General features: G+C 43.2%; 1 protein-coding gene across 2 annotated transcripts; it reads left to right on the top strand.

Annotated features, from left to right (window-relative positions):
• The first annotated feature begins 534 nt into the window (after positions 1 to 534).
• Positions 535 to 12,657, top strand: TSN (translin). Of its 2 annotated transcripts, XM_003931572.4 has the most exons (6): positions 544 to 775; positions 2,194 to 2,287; positions 3,361 to 3,457; positions 6,491 to 6,606; positions 7,584 to 7,663; positions 10,476 to 12,657. In XM_003931572.4, exons 1-6 carry the CDS (start codon positions 710 to 712, stop codon positions 10,707 to 10,709), a joined length of 687 nt encoding a protein of 228 aa, XP_003931621.1. In that variant the 5' UTR covers positions 544 to 709; the 3' UTR covers positions 10,710 to 12,657. The 2 variants fall into 2 exon arrangements, with proteins under 2 accessions (XP_010340491.1, XP_003931621.1); XM_010342189.3 differs by lacking the exon at positions 7,584 to 7,663 and having other exon boundaries at positions 535 to 775; positions 10,476 to 10,632.
• The last annotated feature ends 9,986 nt before the right edge of the window (positions 12,658 to 22,643 follow it).

Below are 22,643 nucleotides of genomic sequence, written 5' to 3'. Positions count from 1 at the left end.
TGGAAAGAGAAACATCCCATCACACACGCTTGAAAAATCCGTTTAATTAAAAAATAGGTAATGCAACCATACAAAGAAGACATTAAAAGATTTTCACAGAAATTTTCGTTCCCAATCTATTCCCTACTCGAGTCCTATATATGTTTCTTTCATTTTCCTTTGTTTGGAAATATAAATGCATGTCCCTCTACTTTCTCGCGAAGACTGCAATCTCTCTACATTCTTCTGCACTTTTTTTTTTTGTGCATACGCTTTCATTGCGAAATATCTTCCCCTATATGCTGTTGTACAGGAAATAAATACATACATACAAGCTAAGCAGCTCCGCTTGATCGCACCACCTCCAAGCCCGTCCTCGCCCTCCCTCAGGCTCACGTGCTCCGAGGCCCCCTTCGCAGGTTGTTTCTGGCGGTGCCTGTCCGAAGGGCTCAGACGAAAGCCCCGCCCACTCTCCCCCTCCTCTGCCCTCTGGACGCCCGCCTCCATTCCGAACGCGGCGGGCGGCGCCTCAGGCAGTGCGGCGGGCAGCCAGTTCTCCAGCGCGCCGCGGGCCTCGGAGGACCCCAGCGACGGCCGTGGCGTAAGACCGGGGGTACGCGGCTACAGAGGCGGCTGCGGAGGGTGTTGCGATTGATTACGCTGGTTGTCTCCGGAGTCCACTTCCCTGGCCGCCCTTACCATACTGGCTGATTGTTGTGCAGCCAGCGCCATGTCTGTGAGCGAGATCTTCGTGGAGCTGCAGGGCTTTTTGGCTGCCGAGCAGGACATCCGAGAGGCGAGCCCCCTCCCTTCCCCATTCCCTTTCCCTCTCCATGCCTAGCTGGGCCACATCGCCCGGCCCTCCTCTGTCGCTGAGTCTGGGGCGGTGGGGACGCCTCCGAGGGTGGGTTGCTTCCCCTCCCGCTTTAGGTTAGGGCACTCCCCGCCCCTGATTCTACCGCTCTGTCCTGATTCTCCGTGTTCGGGTCTCAGATTCTCAGCATCACCTGCCTCGTTTGTGTCAGTTTTCCTTCTTTTCAGTACTTGCTTATACCGAAGGCTCGAATTGCACCTGGTCTTCGGCGAATACGCGTTTAGTGTGTTTGTTGTTGGTGTCTTAAAAGCACCTGTGATCTCCTGTTTAAAACTCTTCTGTGGTTCCCTATCCCACATAGGATAAAATATCGGACTCTACTGTGGCCCACATGGTCTCTCTTCAATCTCATTTTACGCCCTCTCTCTTTATGTATGATGTTCACTTTAGCTCTTTACTTCTAGTGCCCCAGTTAGCTTCCTGCCTGTTTGCCTTTACCGGAATTTGCGTCTTTCCCGTTCTTTTCCTGCTTATCTCATATTTATCTTCTTGACCTCACAACCTAAAGGATCTTTTTCTTATGTTTTCTAGTAGCACATTAACTTTTTTTAAAATGTGTGCAATGTTGATTATTTAAAAAAAATCTTCTCCCCCCATTATTTGTTAAACCACCAGAAGGAAGGGATTGTATGCTTCGTTCTCTAAGTATTTACACAGTGCCTTGCACGTAAGTGTGCTTAGTGAATATTTTAAAAATGAATTAAAGGCCGGGTGCGGTGCTTCATGGCTGTAATCCCAGGACTTTGGGAGGCCGAGGCAGGCAGATCACCTGAGGTCAGGAGTTCGAGACCAGCCTGGGCAACATGGTGAAACCCTGTGTCTTCTAAATATACAAAAGAAAATTAACTGGGCGTGGTAGCGCACACCTGCAATCCCAGCTACTGCGGAAGCTGAGGCAGGAGAATCGCTTGAACCCAGGAGGCGGAGGTTTCGGTGATGTTAGATGGTGCCGCTGCACTCCAGCCTGGGCAACAGAGCAAGACTCCGTCTCAAAAAAAAAAAAAAAAAAAAAAAAAAAAAAAAAAAAAAAAAAAAAAAAAGAAATACCCAACTTTTCTATTGCATTTAATTCTTCCTTTTACAAATTATGTTCACACACATCATCCATTTGATAATGTCCCAATTGGATACTTGGAGTGAATGGATGGCTGTTATCCTTTAAATGCTACCTGAGGAATCTAAGGCATTTTAGTGACTTTTTGAAGTGTTACAGAGATAATTGGAAAAGTCAGGATTCCAACTTGCTTATGATAAATCACATATACTATCTAATGTGTTTGATGTGAGTGTATGACAATAATTCTGTTGAGTATCTGATTTTTATTTTTACTTCTCTCTAGGAAATCCGAAAAGTTGTACAGAGTTTAGAACAAACAGCTCGAGAGATTTTGACTCTACTGCAAGGGGTCCATCAGGGTGCTGGGTTTCAGGACAGTAAGTTTTTTTTTTTGTATCCAAGTATCTCTTATTTAGAGAGTTAGTTTCTATCTACAAGACATTTTATAATGAAAAATGCCCATCATGCTTTATACAAATTGAAGAAGTAGGTGATTTTGTAATTTTGATTTTTCCGCTTCCACATAGTATGGTTTAAATAGAGATGTTTTCTCTATTGTGATAGCATTCTACTGATGATAATTAGAATCGCTTAACCCATTTCCTGTTTAGAAAAAAAAGTGCAGCTTTCTGCCAGCACAGTCTTCTCAGGGTAAGCAGGAAAAGGGTTTATAACTCGTTTGTGTTATCTAGCAACTTTTACTTGGCCCTTTTGTGTGTGTGTGTGTGTGTGTGTGTGTGTGCGCGTGTGTGTGTGTGTCTAGCCTTTCAGTGATTGAATACCTTTTTTTTTCCAACTTCCTGTTGATTTGCATTGAATGCCTTTTAAAATGAGATTTATGGTATAAAGTGTTCTCAAATCAATGTGTTTACAGTCAGCCTTGTGAATGAAAGTCAAATATGTCAAGTTTAGAGATGGAACCTTCATTTTAAGTCATAGCACAGCTAAAAGAGCTGAAGTTTATTTTCAGATACAAGAATGATATAACAGTGCATTGACACATGCCTGAGGCAAGTCATTTTTCTTAATGATATACACTTGGTCATCTTGATTATAAATAGTTGGTAAAGGCTTTTTTCTGCCACATACGGTAAGAAGGAGCAATCTGAGGTTAAGCATTCTCTCAGGAGTGAACAGGAACAGCGGCTGGTGCGCAGCCCCTGAAGGATGACGTTATTTATGACAGCTTAGCCAATTACCAGTGTGTCTCCTAATACATTCATTCCCTTTTAGCAAGTTGTTTGTTTATTTTTCAGTATAGCTTATTAGTAGGGAAACTAGTGATGATATTTTGAGAGCCAGGTTGAAAAGCAGAGATGTGTACATTAGTTGTGAGGTTCAAAAAAAAGTTGATTCCTTTCCAGATAGACCACTTAGATTATTAAAGGAAAATTGTATTTGAAATTTGGTAAGGTTTTCATGATTACATTTGGTTATCTTTTGTGATTAGTTCCAAAGAGGTGTTTGAAAGCTCGAGAACATTTTGGTACAGTAAAAACACATCTAACATCTTTGAAGACCAAGTTTCCTGCTGAACAGTATTACAGGTTTGTAAGAAAAATAGCATTTTATAATGTTAAGTAAAAAAAAAAAAAGAAAAATTATATGTACCAAATGATTGCTTACAACTAGGTAAATATCCTAATGTGTAGAAGTAACAAAAAGAGAAGAACCAAACTAATAATGGTCATGCCAAAAATTCATGATTTTTTTTTCTTTCTTTTTACTTTCTAAATCTTCTTAAGGAACATGTATTACTTTTGCAGTGAAAAAGCAATGAAAAAGAAAATGTGGTATGAAGGTCAAAAGAATATCTGTTTGCTGTGTTTTAGTTTCATGTGAAATTGGATGAACTGTTGTTATTGAGGTAATGAGATTAGGTGACACTATATATAAATAGAGTCAAGTTTTCCTTTGAAGCCTGAATTTCACTGCCAAGTGACATATATAGCTAATATTTTATGCCACATCTTCTTGTTGAATCTACAACACTGTTAATTTTAAGATACACCATTTTTTTTTGTGGGGAAGGAAAATTTTGCCAGTCATAGTCGTGAAACAAGAGTTAGGCGAGGTGGCTAACACCTGTAATCCCAGCACTTTGGGAGGCCAAGCGGGGGGCAGAACCTGAAGTCACGAATTGGAGACCAGCCTGGCCAGCATGGGAAATCCTGTGTCTACTAAAAATATAAAACTTAGCTGGGTGTGGTGGCTCATGCCTGTAATCCCAGCCACTTGGGAGGCTAAGGTAGACAAATCGTTCAAACCAGGGAGGCAGAGGTTGCAGTGAGCTGAGGTCGCGTCATTGCACTCCAGCCTGGGCAACAGGGTGAGACTCCATATTAAAAAAAAAAATTGTGAATCATGGATTGTGAAATGTATCCTGGTTTCATAAGTGTTAAACTGGGAAAAACTGCATCTGACTCAAGAATTTCTCCTTATTTTAATTTTCTTACAAAAAAGATGTTATTTTAAGACATATGTATCAACAGTAAATAGGATGAGTATTTTCAGGGGTGGATAGTCTAACCTCACAAGAATACTCTTTAAGGCAGAGGTTGACAAACCACTAGTGGCTGCCTCCTCTGGGAGCTAAGAATTTCGTTTATTTTTTTGAAGAGTTAAAAAAAAGAAAACTCCCAGATAAGAAGATGTAACAGTGAAAGTGGCCCACAAAGCCTAAACTATTTACTGCTTGGCCCTTTACAGAAAAAATTTGTTGATCCTTGCCGTATGGCAGGGGTTCCTAATCCTCAGGCTGTGGACTGGTACTGGTCTGTGGCCTGTTAGGAACTGGGGTGCACAGAAGGAGGTGAATGGTGGGTGAGCGAGTGAAGCTTCATCTGTATTTACAGCTGCTCCTCATCGCTCCCCATTACTGCCTGTGCTCCACCTCCTGTCAGATTGGTGGCAGCATTTCATTCTCATAGTAGTTAGAACCTTAATGCTGACTGCATGGGAGAGATCTAGGTTGCATGCTCCTTATGAAAATCTAATGCCTGATGATCTGAAGTGGAACAATTTCATCCTGAAACCGTCTGCCCCGCTTTTGTGGAAAAATTGTCTTCCATGAAACCAGTCCCTGGTGCTGAAAGGGTCATGGACAGCTGTTGTCATAACTGAAGCACAGAGAGAGGTAGGACAGTAGAACTAGCGGGATCCTTAGAGACCATCTCTGGAGGTCACACACAGGCTGCCTACTGGCTAGATGTGGCCTTGAGAAGGGTTTATATGACCTGCATTGTGGTGAGACCTTTTTTTGAATTTATTCCCACATTTGAAAATCAGGAGGCACAGTGTAACTATCTACAGGTTGTAAAATGTCCTTTTCTTTTTTCAGGCTTCTAGCTCAGTATTCTATCACTTTAAGTCCATTTATTTAGTGATTGCAAATGGTAATTTTGTGAATCGGAATTTTGTTGGTATCCTGCACTCAAATCAAAATTAAGGAGTAAGTTGAGGCTGCAGTTGTCTTCAGTCGTCAGTTGCAAATTTTTATTTTTCTCAGAGCAGTATCACTGTTGTTACATTGCTCTTGTCATCTGTAATCTTCAGTTGTAAATTTTCTTTTCTTTTTTTTCAGGCGGAGTTTCACTCTGTCACCCGGGCTGGAGTGCAGTGGTGTGATCTCCGGTCACGGCAGCCTCCACCTGCCAGGTTCAAGCGATTCCCCCACCTCAGCCTCCTGAGTAGCTGGGACTATGGGTGTGCGCCACCACACCTGGCTAATTTTTGTATTTTTTTTAGAGATGGGGTTTTGCCGTGTTGGCCAGGCTGGTCTTGGACTCCAGACCTCGGGTGATCCACCTGCCTCGGCCTCCCAAAGTGCTGGGGTTACAGGCATGAGCCACCGCACCTGGTGTAAATTTTCATATTCATCAAAATTAGACCGTCTTGCTCACTGATTAAACTTAAATAATTGTTATGAATTTGAACTTGTAAAATTTATAGTAAATGTCATGTTGCTCTTTATATATTGGGGCTTTGCATAAGATTTTATTGAAAAATGATCTTACAGGCCGGGTGCAGTGGCTCAAGCCTGTAATCCCAGCACTTTGGGAGGCCGAGGTGGGTGGATCATGAGGTCAAGAGATCGAGACCATCCTAGTCAACATGGTGAAACTCCGTCTCTACTAAAAATAGAAAAAATTAGCTGGGCATGGTGGTGCGTGCCTGTAATCCCAGCTACTCAGGAGGCTGAGGCAGGAGAATTGCTTGAACCCAGGAGGCGGAGGTTGCGGTGAGCCGAGATCATGCCATTGCACTCCAGCCTGGGTAACAAGAGCGAAACTCCGTCTAAAAAAAAAAATTAGTTGGGCATGGTGGCGCGGGTCTGTCGTCTCAGCTACTCGGGAGGCTGAGGTGGGAGGATAACTTGAGCCAGGGGAGGTCAAGAGATTGCGGTAAGCAGTAATTGCGCACTGGCACTCCAGCCTGAGTGACACAGTGAGAAACCCATCTCAACTGAAAAAAAAAAAAAGAAAAACAATCTTATTTCTGCACTGTTTGAACATGACTGTGTTAAGCCCGTCTCTGAAGGTCTGGAGCCTTGGAGGTGAAGTGTGCTTGTTTTCCTGCAGATTTCATGAGCACTGGAGGTTTGTGCTGCAGCGCTTGGTCTTCTTGGCAGCATTTGTTGTGTATTTGGAAACAGAAACGCTAGTGACTCGAGAAGCGGTGACAGAAATCCTTGGCAGTAAGTGTCTTCATGAGTGGGATCTGCAGAATCAGGCATGGTTGCTTAGATTTTGGTGGAAAGGGTGGTTGTACTTTGTTGATTAAAACAAATAAGAACTAGGTAAAAACCACTTACATTCATAGCTTGTTATCTGAGGATGACTGGATCCAGAACTCTCCCAATACCAAAATCTGAGGTTGTTCAAGTCCCTTACGTAAAATGGTGTAGTATTTGCATATAAACTTTACACATTCTCCCACATATTTTAAATCATCTCTAATTACTTAAAATGTCTAGTACAGTATGAGTGCTGTGTACATAGTTGTTACACTGTATTAATTTTAAAAATTTGTATTTTGAATTGTTGTATTGTTATTTTTATTTATTTTTCCCAAATATTTGCAATCCGCAGTTGGTCAGCACAGAGGGCCAACTGTACTTGGAAACGCAAAAGCTAAAAATAGTAGTGGCTATCTCATTTGCACTTGCTTCTTTCAGTTTTTAAAATTGGATTTTAAAAAATTCAAGCCTACAGGAAAATGGACAGAATAGCACGATGAATACCTGTTTACACGCCACTTAGATTTGCCACTTGTTAACATTTTGCTGCATCTGCTTCATCTTCTCATTTTGTGTCTTTGTCAACCATTTGGAAGGTAGTTGCAAATATCTTAACCATTTGGAAGGTAGTTGCAAATATCTTAACTCCTTTCTTAAATGCTTTTTCATGCATTCTAACAAGAAGTATATTCTCTGACAACTAGGCAGCATTTTGATAATACTACTTTTTAAGGGAAGACTGGATTGAATTTTACTTAAGAGCTCAGTAAGTCCACAGTGCAGTCTAGTTGCCGAGGGTGTGAATATATTAAAAAACCAGTTTTTAAAAGATTCATCCTTTCTTCACTTAATTTGGGAGAAATTATGTGTGTATTTTTATATTCTGAGGCTTAAATTGCATTCACAGCGTGAGTTTATTTTCATGTGTTTTTTAGTTGAGCCAGATCGGGAGAAAGGATTTCATCTGGATGTAGAAGATTATCTCTCAGGAGTTCTAATTCTTGCCAGTGAACTGGTAAGCTCGGTAATTTGCTGGTTGCTTTTTGATCTTTCTGCTTCACTGTCAGTTTTTATAATGGGTACCAAAATTCAGGAAGTCTTAAATCTTTTCTAAGCCACCTCTCAGTCACCGTTTAGTCATTGAATGGCACTGTGTGTGTTACGGTTTGCTAGGCATCAGAGCAAAGCCAGATCAAATGATGAGTGCATACTTACTCAGTTATGATTTTTTTTTTTAGTTTTTGAGGCAGAGTTTTGCTCTTGTTGCTCAGGCTGGAGTACAGTGGTGTGATCTTGGCTCACCACAAGCTCTGCTGTCCAGGTTCAAGCGATTCTCCTGCCTCAGCCTCCTGAGTGGCTGGTATTACAGACATGTGCCACCAAGCCCGGCTAATTTTTTGTTTTTAGTAGAGACGGGGTTTCTGCAGATTGGTCAGGCTGGTCTGGAACTCCCAACCTCAGGTGATCTGCCCGTCTTGGCCTCCCAAAGTGTTGGGATTACAGGCGTGAGCCATTGCGCTTGGCCTGAGTTAGGAATTTTTTTTTGTATTTGTAGTAGAGCTGGGGTTTCATTGTGTTGACCAGGTTGGTCTCTAACTCTTGACATTGGGTAATCCACCCACCTCGGCCTCCCAAATTGCTGGGATTACAGGCTTGAGCCACTCACTGTGCCTGGCCAGTGAATTTTTAAAAGATGGTAAGACCTTTTCTTTTTAGGGTAGTGGCAAAACATCTATTCTTGGTGAGTGTGTTAATTCATGTAATTGTTTTGGAGACTTACTTATCTATATAACTATATAAGTTATTCTCATCCTTTATTCCGTTAATCACTATCTAGGGAAATTGCCCTGTAAAAGTCTAAAGAGGAAAAAAGCTGTCAGTAAAAATTGAGTAGTTGTGATAGAGACTGTATCAGTCTGCAGAGGTGAAAATATTTACGATCAGACTTGTTTAAGAAAAAGTTTGCTTGTCCTTGCTTCACAGGAAAGCAGCCCAGGGCTGGTCTGATGATTCCTTGATCTTTGGCCCGAGGTTCTTCCAGCCTCAGCTTCTTTCTTATGTTCCAGAACTGTTGCTTTATGCACATCTTCACTGTAGCCGGCAACAGGAGGAAATGGGGAAAGAGTATGCCCTCCCACTTTGAGGCAATTCCTTTGAGGCTGTACACACAAGTTCTATTTAATATTCTGGTGCCTTGCCTGCAGGGGAGGCAGAAATGGAGGCATTGGAGTGGGTGTGTGTGCATTGAAAACCTGGGGACGATGGGGAGTGTGGATAATGGGGTTCGTTTGCCGGCTGTCCCACTGGTCTGACTTGTTGGAGACACCAGACCAGGAAACTTGAAGCACCTTGTTGGTATTGGTTGTTAAGTGTGAGGTGTCTTTAGGACCATACCTGTGGGGCCAGTCGCTGTGGCTTACACCTGTAATCCTGGCAATTTGGGAGGCCAGGGTGGGAGGATCACTTGAGGCCAAGAGTTCTATTCCAGCCTGAGCAACAAAGCAAGACCCCTTTCTATTTATATTAAAAAGCAAAACAAGAAAACCTGTATGTGTTGGGAATGCACTAAAGAGGTAGTGTAGGTAAGCCTGGAAAAGCGGAGAGGATTTTACAGAAAGGGGTATCTTTTTTTACTATTTTATTAAGTCAGTCAAATGTAGCAGTGGAGGTGTTGTATACTGAGAAGGGGAATCTTGAGTTGGGTCTTGAAATAAATCTTAGCGCTCCTTCAAGACAGTGTTAAACTGATGTGATTTTAGCTTCTTATCTCAAGTTTGCCTTATTTTATTTTATTTTTTTGAGATGGCGTCTTGCACTGTTGCCTAGGCTGGAGTGTAGTGGTGCGATCTCGGCTCACTGCAACCTCTGCCTCCTGTGTTGAAGCCATTCTTCTGCCTTAGCCTCCCAGTAGCTGGGATTACAGGCGTGTGCCACCTTGCCCAGCTAATTTTTGTATTTTTGATAGAGACAAGGTTTCACCCTGTTGGTCAGGCTGGCCTCGAACTCCTGATCTTGTGATCCACCCGCTTTGGCCTCCCAAAGTGCTGGAATTACAGGTGTGAGCCACCATGCCCAACCTGCCTTTTTGATTCTAGATGACTGGAGTTGCAGCTTAGTAGGTGGGCTCTAGAAATGTGATCATTTGGCAGAGGTTGGAAGAGAAAGCAGAGCTGCTGTGATGACTTTGTCATTTATTTCTTCCATATGATAGCAGATATGCTGTAAAGATGCTTGTGTAATGTAACACTTTATTATGCAGCAGCCAGTTTAAGAAATTAGAGAAATTTTAGATGTTATGTTAAATTTTACTTGGCAGAAATGGTCTGATTTTCAGGGGATTCTTTTGAGAGAAGCTCCTATCTTGTCTGTGCTTGCATGTACCCTGAGATAGAACATCAGTGTAGCTGTTTTTTTTTTTTTTTTTTGAGACGGAGTTTTGCTCTTTTTGCTCTTGTTATCCAGGCTGGAGTGCAATGGCGCGATCTCAGCTCACTGCAACCTCCGCCTCCTAGGTTCAGGCGATTCTCCTGTCTCAGCCTCCTGAGTAGCTGGGATTACAGGCACGTGCCACCATGCCCAGCTAATTGTTTGTATTTTTAGTAGAGACGGGGTTTCACCATGTTGACCAAGATGGTCTCGATCTCTTGACCTTGTGATCCACCCGCCTCGGCCTCCCAAAGTGCTGGGATTACAGGCTTGAGCCACCGCGCCCGGCTCCAGTGTAGCTGTTTATGGCAGCCTGTGGTTCTTCTAGTTGTGATTCGCTGGAAGGTGCGCTGGGGAGGAGCCATGTTGTAACAAGCCCCCATTTCTCTTTCCTGGTATAGTCGAGGCTGTCTGTCAACAGCGTGACTGCTGGAGACTACTCCCGACCCCTCCACATCTCCACCTTCATCAATGAGCTGGATTCCGGGTTCCGTCTTCTCAACCTGAAAAATGACTCCCTGAGGAAGCGCTACGACGGATTGAAATACGACGTGAAGAAAGTAGAGGAGGTGGTCTATGATCTCTCCATCCGGGGCTTCAATAAGGAGACGGCAGCGGCTTGTGGTGAAAAATAGGAGGCTCTCCTTGCTCCTGGCCTTGCTGACCTCAGCGGTTGCCAGGAAGGGGTGAGCCCAGAGTGCCTCTTACGGTAGTTAGGATGCCCAGTTGCTAAACACTGCGCTTTATTTTCTTAACCAGTTGTGTGGTGTGAGTATCAGAATTGAAACACTTTTTTGGGGGTAAAAAATAGAGCCTTTACATGGACAGAATTTTCTTTGTTATGTTAGTGAATTTGCTCTGTAATTCAGTGTATTTCAGTTCTGTCAAAAAGTGTAAATGTGAGTTTCTTGGTAAAGTCCTTTTCTTGCCTACCATGACCGTTGTTGTACTGATTGAGAAGTTCTTTGTCTCATTTGTGATTCTTCCAGATGTGATGCTTGATATTTTCTATATCCAAGCTAGCCGTCCACACCCAGGCAGCGCCTGGATACAGGATTATAACATAGATAATTAAAAAGGTGGTTGCCAAGCAAGGAAAACTTATTTTATATTTTCCCTTCCTTATTTTAAGCATTGTGAGTAAATGAGATGGTGAATTTTTTTTTGCCAAAGGAATTACAGCCCCGGGTTCTCCCTCACTGCCATCAAAATATAAAAGATTAAACTGCAAAGTCAAGTTCAACAGATGATTTTGGAAGGTTTTTGTATTAAGGGATTTAGTAACATCTTATCATTTGGTTCTCCACCAGGCAGGGAGTAGGGCTTAGTGTTTTAAAACACCTCTGCTTTCTGTTGTTGCCTTAATGTTCTGCTATTGCAGCAATTAAAAATTGTCTTCATGCACATTTGGAACTAACACGTTATGTGATATATTCCTAAACTATAAAACCTTTTTCCCAGCAGTCAGCAAGATCATTTCATCTGAGAGTATAAAGCCACTCATGTAAGTTAATAAGCAAAATTCTGACCATTATATTGTTAGAGGAAAATGCTTTCTTTGGAAGAAAGGTAAAATAGTGAATTATAAATAAATCAGGTTGGGTGTGGTGGCTCACACCTGTAATCCCAGCACACTGGGAGGCCGAGGCAGGGGGATTGCTTGAGTTCAGGAGTTTGAGACCAGCCTGGGCAACAGAGTGAGACCCCATCTCTATATGAAAATATAAAACAGAAAAGCACACACAAAATTAATCAGTGGGATTTGGTAATGTGTTTTAGAGTAAGAAATTTCAGCTTGTTGGTGACTTATCCCAACAGTCAGGTTTTAAATGTACAGTTTGAGGCAAGTCATGTAAATACTGTTAGTAGTCTTTCCCCCATGCCCCAATTTTCAGGTGGTACTAAAAGTATGTGCCAGGAAACTCTTGTTAACTGAATTGAGATGATTAAAATGGTGACTTAATCCATATTTTGCACCCACAGAAAGGAAAGTGCTTTCCAGAATAATATGAAGTATCTAACAGTGTCACCTTTTCTTACTGGATCAACAATTTGCACTTCCTGTTTGTATGAGGGGCTATTTGGCATACACTTCACAGCTTTTATCAGGCCCCAAGTTAAAGGCTGACTACGTTTTTCCATCGCAAGGAAAGAAGTTGAAGTGAGACATGAGTTACTGTGCATTGGGATTTCAGAACAATTTTCTTGACAGCTCTTTCTGTGAAGTTTGTAGGAAGACAAAGGTGTTAGGTTCTTAAAAGTGCCCATGATGGTCACTTAAAGTGTGCGGTAATAGCACTGCCAGGATCAAGCATGAAAAGCTAATTATATCATCACACATAAGGCAATAAGTTGGTTAATAGGGTTCCCCCCCCTCTTTAAGTATTGATTCTGCTTGAGAATATTGAAGTACTCGCCAGAGGTTGTGGATTTTAGTTTTAACAAATCCAATTTACATGGAGAAGCACACTCTGGTCTTGGAATTCCATTTGAGGATTTAGAAGTGTCATGTTTATAATTACTCAGTTGTGTTTGTTGCTGGCTTGTTGTAAAGCAATAAAAATTTTTTTGGTCTTTTTGTAACTGAGTGTGCTGCTGTAAGAACTCTTTCATGTGGATAACAAATTCTGAGTATTTTTTGAGGCTAAAGAAGACTGGGGTGACAAGCACATACTGCTGTGTAATGGTTACACCATCCAAAAGACACCAGCTGCTCAAGAGTTTTGTGCTGTAAAGCGCAGATAACATTTGTGTGTTATAACTTGATTGGGGAATTAAAGGTCATTTAACTGAAGATGTTGAAAAACCTCGGCCCTGGTTTTAGTACACCAGAATTATTTTTTCCACTTTTAGAAAATCAAGCAGGTTAGAGAAAATAGGAGTTAGAGGACACTTTCTAATGGATTCATTTATAAGAAGAGAACCAGCCATATACACTGGGGTCGTTTTGCTGTGTCTTAAACTTGAATAATAATATAAGTAATGCTTAAGGGAGTTTAATAGAGTAAAGGAGAGCTTTGACAGTGTCTTGAGACCTCTAAGAGGCTAAAGAGATAAGACAAAGATGCAGGTTGCTACTGGCGTAGTTTCATAATTGGGTACTCAGAAATTAAAGCTTGCTTGTTTCTTGGTCTGGACTAAATTTGTCCTCCTTTTCAGATAGAGCATCACTGTCAGGGCTGACACTGAAATAAGACTTTCCCTGAGCTTGAAGTAATTTGTTGTTTTAGTATCTAATAAGCATCAAACAAGCAAAAATAAACGATGACCGTTCCACTGGACAACAACAACGGCAATAACAAACATTTAAAGGTGGTAAAATTGCCGGGACTGGTTGGTTGAATGAGAGCTGGGTGCAGGCAGGGGGGCGAGACAGGATGGGAGAGGGAGAAATCTAGCATCTCTGGCAGGTTTCTGGCCCGTTTGGTGCCATTCACTGAAGTGAGGAGTGTAGCAAGATCTAGTGTTTGGAGGGGGCTGGGCAGCTGATGCATTTGCTTTTGAATGTGCTGGATTTATGACACTGTGGAGCAGCCAGATGGATAAATCAAAAGTGGGTAAGAGCTCCCTGGAGAGCTGTAGAATAAGAGTCACAAGCTGTGGACAAATGCTCAGTTAACAACATGGCTTAACAAGGTAAGCAGAGGAAATGGAGTCCGTGAGGAAGTGGAGTCATGGTCAGAGAGGTTAACAGAATGAGAAGCGTGGCTTGTTTCTGAAGCCAGGCAACAAAGGGTTTTAAGTTTTTGGGTGAGAGATTGAAAATAATCTACAGCCTGGGAGCTCCGTGACTGATCTGTCAGGTTATCCTGTGGTAATGCTGCTGGAGCCCACAGCCAAAGAACAAGGTTCGTTTCTCACTCGTGTTCCCTCTCCAGTGCAGCTTCGTTGGGGATCTGCTCCATGTCCTTATGTAGGGTGACGGAGCAGCTACTAAGTATACCATTGCTAGTTGTAGTGAGAGAGGGAGGGAGCTGTGGAGTGGCTTGCACAAATGCGTGATCTGGTCACTCTAACAATTTTTTTTTTTTTTTTTTTTTTAAGAGAGTCTGGCTCTCTCACTGGGCTGGAGTGCATTAGTGCAGTCTGTGCTTGCTGTAACCATCACCTGGGTTCACTGTAACCGTCACCTCCTGGGCTCAAGTGATGTGCCCACTTCAGCCTCCCTAGTATTAATAGCTGGGACTACAGGTGCATGCTACCATGCCTGGCTAATTTAAAACTTTTTTTTAACAGAGACAGGGTTTTGCTATGTTGCCCAGGCTGGTCTCAAACTCCTGGGCTCAAGTGATCCTCCCACCTTGGCCTCCCAATGTGTTGGGAGCACAGGTGTGAGCCACCACACCCAGCCTTAATTCATTGTTTAGAGCTAGATGTGTGGCCCTGCTAAACCACAAGGGGGTCAGGAAGTGAAATCCTATCTTGCAGGATGAGAGTCAGGATGGATGGACAAATACTGAAGTTTGGGGGGATGTTTAGTTTGTAAAATTTGTAGTAGTAATATTTCCATAAACACCAATTGGCTTGGGAGGGAGAATTCCCCAGGACCACTCCCGTTTCAGAGTTCTCCGGAGTGTGTGCATTTGTGTTGGGTTTGTATTATGAGTATTTTAAGCCAACATTCAATGAGGTCTCCATGTTCCAAGCGCGGGGCCCAACATTTTATCTAGTTACCTCCTTTTGTCCTTATAACCACTCTATGAGGTAGCTACTACCATTTTCCCTATTTTAGACTTGGCTTAGAGAGGGCAATTAACTTGCGGTGAGTTCATAGCTGTGAAATGAAAGCTGCGATTCAGAACCCAGTTGTTCTGGCTGGACATTCAAACAGACCGTTTCTTCCTGGATGCTCTTGCATGGAATCACTTCATAGCCTGACAAGGCAAATGTCAAATCCACAAATAGTTGAGAGCACCCAGTGTATGTTTAACTTTGGGCTAAGTGTGGTTCGTCATAAAAATGGGCATGAAAATAAATAGACTTGGTCCTCACCCTTGAGATGTTTAGATCTAGTTTCAGAGGGAGTGGTGAGAAAAGATATGAAACAGGTAAGAGGTTAAATATTCAACTAATATTTGAGTGCCTACTATGATTTATTTATTTATTTATTTATTTATTTATTTATTTATTTATTTTTGAGGCGGAGTTTCGCTCTTGTTACCCAGGCTGGAGTGCAATGGCGCGATCTCGGCTCACCGCAACCTCCGCCTCCTGGGTTCAGGCAATTCTCCTGCCTCAGCCTCCTGAGTAGCTGGGATTACAGGCACGAGCCACCATGCCCAGCTAATTTTTTTTGTATTTTTAGTAGAGACGGGGTTTCACCATGTTGACCAGGATGGTCTCGATCTCTCGACCTCGTGATCCACCCGCCTCGGCCTCCCAAAGTGCTGGGATTACAGGCTTGAGCCACCGCGCCCGGCTACTATGATTTATTTTTAACAGCTTTATTGAAATACATTCACATGTAAAATTGACCCATATCAAGTGTACGATTCAGTGATTTAATTTACCATGTGGTGGAAGCATCACCATAAGTCAGTTTTAGAACTTTTTTTTTTTTAATCTCCCCAATTCATCATTCTGGAAACTGATAATTAAAAGGAAAGAATCAAGTAATGATCTGCCTTTCCTGTACAGACTCCATTTCAGGGTGCAGCCTCTACTGTGGTTCTTTTCAGTGGCTACTAAACATTCTAGCATTTTCAGATGCTCCTACTGCCAGCCCAAGACGACACTAATCTAATTTTCATCTTTATAAATTTGCCTTTTCTGGACATTTCATAGAAATGGACTGCTACAGGGGATGATCTCTTGTGTCTTTTCACTTAGCATAATGTTTTTAAGGTTCATAACATACATTAGTTTGTCCCCCGCCCCCCACCTTTTTTTTTTTTTGAGATGGAGTCTCACCCTGTTGCTAGGCTGGAGTGCAGTGGTGTGATCTCGGCTTATTGCAACCTCTGCCTCCCAGGTTCAGGTGATTCTCCTCCCTCAGCTTCCTGAGTAGCTGGGACTACAGGTGCGTGCCACCACACCCAGCTAATTTTTGTATTTTTAGTAGAGACGGGTTTCACCATGTTGGCCAGGATGGTCTTGATCTCTCGACCTTGTGGTCTGCCCACCTCAGCCTCCCAAAGTGCTGGGATTTACAGGTGTGAGCCACTGCACCTGGCCTGTTCCTTTTTATTGCAAAGTAGTATTTCATCGTTTGGATATTCCACTTTTTTTTTTTTTTTTTTTGAGATGGAGTCTTGGTGTGTCACTCAGGCTGGAGTGCAGTGGCACGATCTTGGCTCACTGCAATTTCTGCCTGCTGGGTTCAAGCAGTTCTCCTACCTTAGCCTCCTGAATAGCTGGGATTATAGGCATGCACAACCATGCCCCGCTAATTTTTGTATTTTTACTAGAGATGGGGTTTCACCATGTTGGCCAGGCTGGTCTTGAACTCGACCTCAGGTTATCTGCCCATCTCAGCCTCCCAAAGTGCTGGGATTACCGATGTGAGCCACTGTGCCTGGTCAGATATTTCACATTTTACCTATACATTCATCACACGATGACATATTTTAAGTTTTCATTTTTTTGGCTATTATGAATAATGCTGCTCTGAACATTAGCATGCAAGTCTGTGTGTGAATGTCAGTTTCTATTTCTTTTGGGTAGGTACCTAGGAATCTGTGGTAAAAAAGGTAATTTTATGTTTAGTTTTTTAAGAAACTGCCAATCTGTTTCCAAAGTGGCTGCACCATTTAAATTCCCACCAGCAATGTATGAGGGTTCCCTACTATGAATTTAAATTCAAGATGATAGCAGATAGGATGCCACAGTCACAGTACTTAATTTCTAAATAACTTGTAAATAATTGCTATAGGAGTTTAGGAGGTATAGTTTGAACCAGGTCATGAAAGAGGTGAGGTTTTTATTTATTTATTTATTTATTTATTTTTGAGACAGAATCTTGCTCTGTTGCCCAGGCTGGAGTGCAGTGGCACAGTCTTGGCTCACGGCAACTTTCACCTCTTGAGTTCAAGCTATTTTCTTGCCCCAGCCTCCTGAGTAGTTGGGACTACAGACGTGCGTCACCCCACCTGGTTCATTTTTGTACTTTTAGTAAAGACAGAGTTTCACCATGTTGCCCAGGCTGGTCTCGAACTCCTGACCTCAGGTGATCCACCTGCTTCGGCCTCCCAAAGTGCTAGGATTACAGGTGTGAGCCATCACTGCCAGCCAAATGAAGTGAGATTTATTTAGACAAGCATGGAACTAGGAGAAGGCTATTTTGGTTGAGAAGAATAATTGACACCAATGTGGAAATGTGTCACATTTGATGGGGTTAGGGATGTCACCCATGTGAGTGGAGGAGGAACTCTGGCAAGTTTGGATTGTTAGGTTTAGGAAAACTTGAATTGAGGGGTTAGGGAGTTTGGACTTCGAATGATAGGCATTGGAGGACTGGAGGGTTTTTTTTTTTTTTTTTTTTTTTGAGGAGAGGAGGGAGCAGCTTTAGAGTCAGTCTTAGTTTTGAATCTTGCATCTATCATGTTATGAATGGAGAGAGACCAAAGGCAGGGACATCTGTGAGCAAGCTCTTGCTGTCTTTGAGGTTGTAAGGGTCAGACTGGGTAGCTGGTGATAGGCGTGACTGGGTAAGGGGCAGATGGAATGCACTGCAGAGAAAGAATTGACCAAACCTGCTGACTGATGGAGCTGGGGTAGACAGAATAGAGGTTGAGAGAAGTGAAAAGGTGCCTGAGCTTCTGAAAGAACATACATGGGAAAAGAGGTGCTAGTTTGGGGGGGAAGAGGGCAAGAGGTGAAGTTCAATTTTGCAAGTGTTGAGTTTACTGTGCTAGACATTGCATGACTGCTGTACCTTTTGGATTACACTTTTGGGGGCCTGAGGCTGGAGGTGAGGGAGTCCTTTAGATAGAGTGGATCTTGGAACTGTGACTATGAAGAAGAGGGAGCCCAGGGTCATGATTGAAGACATCAAAGATGGGAGAAGCCGGAGGCCTGTGTCCAGGTCTGCCCAAGCAGGAGCTGGGGCGAATATATGATGAATGCACTGTATTTTCTCTCCTACTGCAGTAGAAATCCTTACTAAGAAGACTTTCCAGTTTTTGGCTGAGGAAAATAAACCTATGAAAATACGTAGAATCCCCAAACAAGAAAGTTGGGCTTGTTAGAAAGAAAAAAGTGACAAAGGAAGTAAACTATTTAGCCTGACCCTTACATCAGTTACTCATGATCATCTGGTGTCATTTAATATTAATTAGCATTTAGCCATAGCCATCTGCTCTGGCTAGAATTCTGTGTTCGTCTGTTACAGCTGTGTTTTTTCATGATAGAATGCTGGCCTCGCTGTCTGGACCCACCAGCTGGACCTGACAGCAAGACCAGTTCAGAAGTCAGAAAGATTCCCCTTCAGCCTCCTCTGCCATGTCCCTGCTGTCAGAGCTTCCTCTGATGAACCCTTTGTTCACCCTGACAGTGGAAGTGAAGCAAGATAATTTTTTATAGTTGGGAAGTACAAAGGGCAGGATGTTTGCTTTTATTCTGGGGGAAGACTGCAAGATTGTTGTAATCATTTAAGGGGTTGTTTTGAAAGCACAGCTGATGGACTGGACCCTTCTATTTTAATACACTATTAGACTCAGCAACAATACAACAAAGATTCTTTTTTTTTGAGACAAAGTCTTGCTCTGTCGCCCAGGCTGGAGTGGAGTGGTGTGATCTTGGCTCACTGAAACCTCAGCCTCCCAGGTTCAAGCGATCCTCCTGCCTCAGCCTCCTGAGTAGCTGGGATTACAGGCGCCTGCCACCAAGTCTGGTTAATTTTTGTATTTTTAGTAGAGATGGTATTTTACCATGTTGGCTAGGCTGGTCTTGAACTCCTGACCTCAGGTGATCCACCCGCCTCAGCCTCTCAAAGTGCTGGGATTATAGGCGTGAGCCATCACACCTGGCCACAACAAAGACTCATAATCAGTCAGTGTTAGTGTTTGGACTTTATTTCTTTGCATCTACATGTTTACTCTCAAATCTCTAAGACAGGTGTCCCCAAACTTTTTACACAGGGGGCCAGTTCACTGTCCCTCAGACCGTTGGAGGGCCGCCACATACTGTGCTCCTCTCACTGACCACCAATGAAAGAGGTGCCCCTTCCTGAAGTGCGGCGGGGGCCGGATAAATGGCCTCAGGGGGCCGCACGCGGCCCGCGGGCCGTAGTTTGGGGATGCCTGCTCTAAGACAAAGAACAAAGGATCAGCAGGGATGGACCCAGGTTCTCGTTCTTCAGCTGTTCCCAGGAGAGTTTGGCCATCAGTCTTCCTGGGATCAGTCCCGGAGGTGGGCATGAGTGGGTTAACAACAGGAGTGCTGCCCAGGGGACTTGGGAAGCCTGTCTTGTGTACTGTCCCACCCCCTCAAAGAACAAGGACATGACTTTTTATTGTCTTATGAAACTGATCAAATGGTGCCCGGGTTCTTGGGCTGTGGCCTGCCTGTATCACCAAGCAGCTGTGACCTTTCCTTAAACTGAAAACAGTCAGAAAGAGGAATCTTTCCCCAGTTATGTTCACTGAGGAACAAGGAAATGGGGTTGGCACAAGCATTTGTGAGCTGATTGCAGAAGGAGAAGGAAACCCTTGGCTTTAATCTTCATTTAAAAAATACACATTGGAAGGAGAGGAGTGAATATAGCTGCCTGGTGTTCTGTCGCAGGTATGGTGGGAGTTGTGGGGAATATTGAAATGTCTGTATCATTGCTTCATCATACATTCTGTATGTTTTCCTCCTTTTTGACTCGTGTTACTTTTATTAGAAATAAGGAATTATCATAGAAAACTGGGAAATTGGCTGGGCATGGTGGCTTATGCCTGTAATCCCAGCACTTTGGGAGGCTGAGGCAGGATTGCTTGAGCTCAGGACTTTGAGACCAGCTTGGCCAACGTGGTGAAACCTCATCTCTACTAACAATACAAAAATTAGCTGGATGTGGTGGTGGGTGCCTATGATCCTAGCTATTCGGGAGGCTGAGGCAGGAGAACTGCTTGAACCCGGGAGGTGTATGTTGCAGGGATGTGGAGGTTGCAGTGAGCTGAGATCATGTCTTTGCCCTCCAGCCTAGGCAATAAAAGTGAAACTCTGTCTCAAAAAAAAAAAAAAAAAAAAAAAAAAAAAAGAAAAGAAAAAGAAAAAGGAAAGTGCCAAACAGAAAACAAAAGTGAAGTATAGAAACAGCCTGGTTGGTTACAGCTGGGTGTTTGCCTTATTTGAACCACAGTTTGAATGGTCGGCAACATTTGATTGGCCAAAACTCCTGATTGGCACAAGCGTAGGCTACGGTCTGTTTATACCTCCACTTGTTATAGTTCACGAGGTACAGAGAAACCTTTAGGCTGAACTTAAAATATGTAAGAAGGCAGATTTAGGCGAAACTTGATTTAACAGCTGGCATTATTGAAAAAAACATGTCACCATTGGATATCCTATAAAATCAGACAATGTTGTATGCTATTTCTGCTTTGTGAAAGCATTTTTACATCCATCATATCATCTGACTTTTGAGGCTGTCCTGTGACTCATTCTGTGTGACTCCTTAGGTTGAGGGCTTGAGGTTCAGACAGTCCAAGGAGGAAGAGGTGTTCCCAGGGGTGGCACTGCTTTTCTCCCTCAGCCAGCCCATCCTCTCTCTCTGCTGTCACCTACTTACATGCTTTTCAGCTTGTTCTGCAGCCTTGAATTCTGATCACCACCTGGCTCAGTGTCAAGGGTTCAAAACTGATGTTGTGTTGCTGTGGAAAACACTTTTAAAAAGTTAATTTTGGCCAGGTGCGGCGGCTCACGCCCGTAATCCCAACACTTTGGAAGGCCAAGGTGGGCAGATAACGAGGTCAAAAGATTGAGACCATCCTGGCCAACACGGTGAAACCTCGTCTGTACTAAAAATACAAAACTTAGCTGGGTGTAGTTGTGCGTGCCTGTAATCCCAGCTACTTGAGAGGCTGAGGCAGGAGAATCGCTTGAGCCTGGGAGAGGGAAGTTGCAGTGAGGCAAGATTGCACCACTGTACTCCAGCCTGGGCAACAGAGTGAGACTCCGTCTCAAAAAAAAAAAAAAAGTTAATTTTTAATTTTTTAAAATTCGAGATGAGTTCTTACTATGTTGCCTAGGCTGGTCTGAAACTCCTGGCCTCAAGTGATCCCCCAGTCTTGGCCTCCAAAAGTGCTGGGATTACAGGTGTGAGCCACCGCACCGGGCTTCTCAAAGTGTTAAACAGAGTTACCACATGTCACCGCCATCCACTCAGGATATACTTGAGAGGACTGAAGAACCTATATCCACAGAAGAACAAGAATGTTAGTAGCAGCATCATTCACAATAGCTGGAGAGTGAAAACCACCTAAATGTCCATCAGCTGAATGGATAAATCAAATGTAGTGTTTCCCTACGATGGAATATTATTTGGCAATAAAAAAGAAATGAAATATGCATGTGACAACAAAGATGACCCTTGAAAACATTATGCTAAGTGAAAAAAGCCAATCGCAAAAGACCATTCCCTCTTCTATAACCCTGCAATGACAGTGGGCTGCTGGCTCAGCAAGAAGAATGGGAAGGGACTGTCGCAGAGACTAGGTAGGACCTGAGGTACTCTGTGCCTTTATAAAAGATGGGCACATTTCCGAGTCTAGATTGGTAGTTGACCGTGGTGCATTGGGAAGGGGGTCACTTTCATGTGTCAGGGAGAGACTTGGACAGAGAGAAATCAGGGTGGGGCTCAACATTCAGCTTTCTGCTTCTGTTGGGCCACATAAGTCGGAGCTGTCTTTACTCCCATCAGTTGGGGAACTGATGGAGAATGTCCACTAATTCTACAGTTGGAAGATTTTCCATGTCTTTGACACACTGCTATGGGCTTCCTGAAAATATCCTTCGGGTTGGGCCTCTGGTAACTCTACAGGATTAGTTACTGCCTTTAGTTGCAAGAATTTTCAACCATAAAAAAGAAATTTATTGGAAAGATAAGCAGCTTGCAGAAGCTATACAAAAGCTATGGAGTGCATCTTAAGAAAAATTGTGGTTAAATATACATAAGATTTACTATGTCAACCATTTTTAAGTGAGCAGTTGTGTGGCATTGAATACGTTCACACTGTGCAACCTTCACCATTATCCATCTTCAGAACTTTTTCATCTTTTCCAACTGAATTTTTATTTTGAGACGGAGTCTTGCTCTGTTGCCCAGGCTAGAGTGCAGTGGTGTAGTCTTGGCTCACTGCAACCTATGCCTCCTGGGTTCAAGCGATTTTCCTGCCTCAGCCCCCCCAAGTGGCTGGGATTACAGGCATGCATCACCATACCTGGTTAATTTTTTGTATTTTTAGTAGAGATGGGTTTCACCATACTGGCCAGGCTGGCCTTGGACTCCTGACCTCAGGTGATCCACCTGTCTCGGCCTCCCAAAGTGCTGGGATTACAGGCACGGGCCACCGCGCCTGGCATTCCAACTGAACTTCTGTACCCGTTAAAAACTCCCTTTTACCTCTCTTCCTTGCCCTAGCAAC

This window comes from Saimiri boliviensis, chromosome 5, assembly GCF_048565385.1.
Source record: "Saimiri boliviensis isolate mSaiBol1 chromosome 5, mSaiBol1.pri, whole genome shotgun sequence".
In the NCBI taxonomy this organism is placed as follows: domain Eukaryota; kingdom Metazoa; phylum Chordata; class Mammalia; order Primates; family Cebidae; genus Saimiri; species Saimiri boliviensis.
This window is presented reverse-complemented; position numbering and strand designations above follow the sequence as displayed.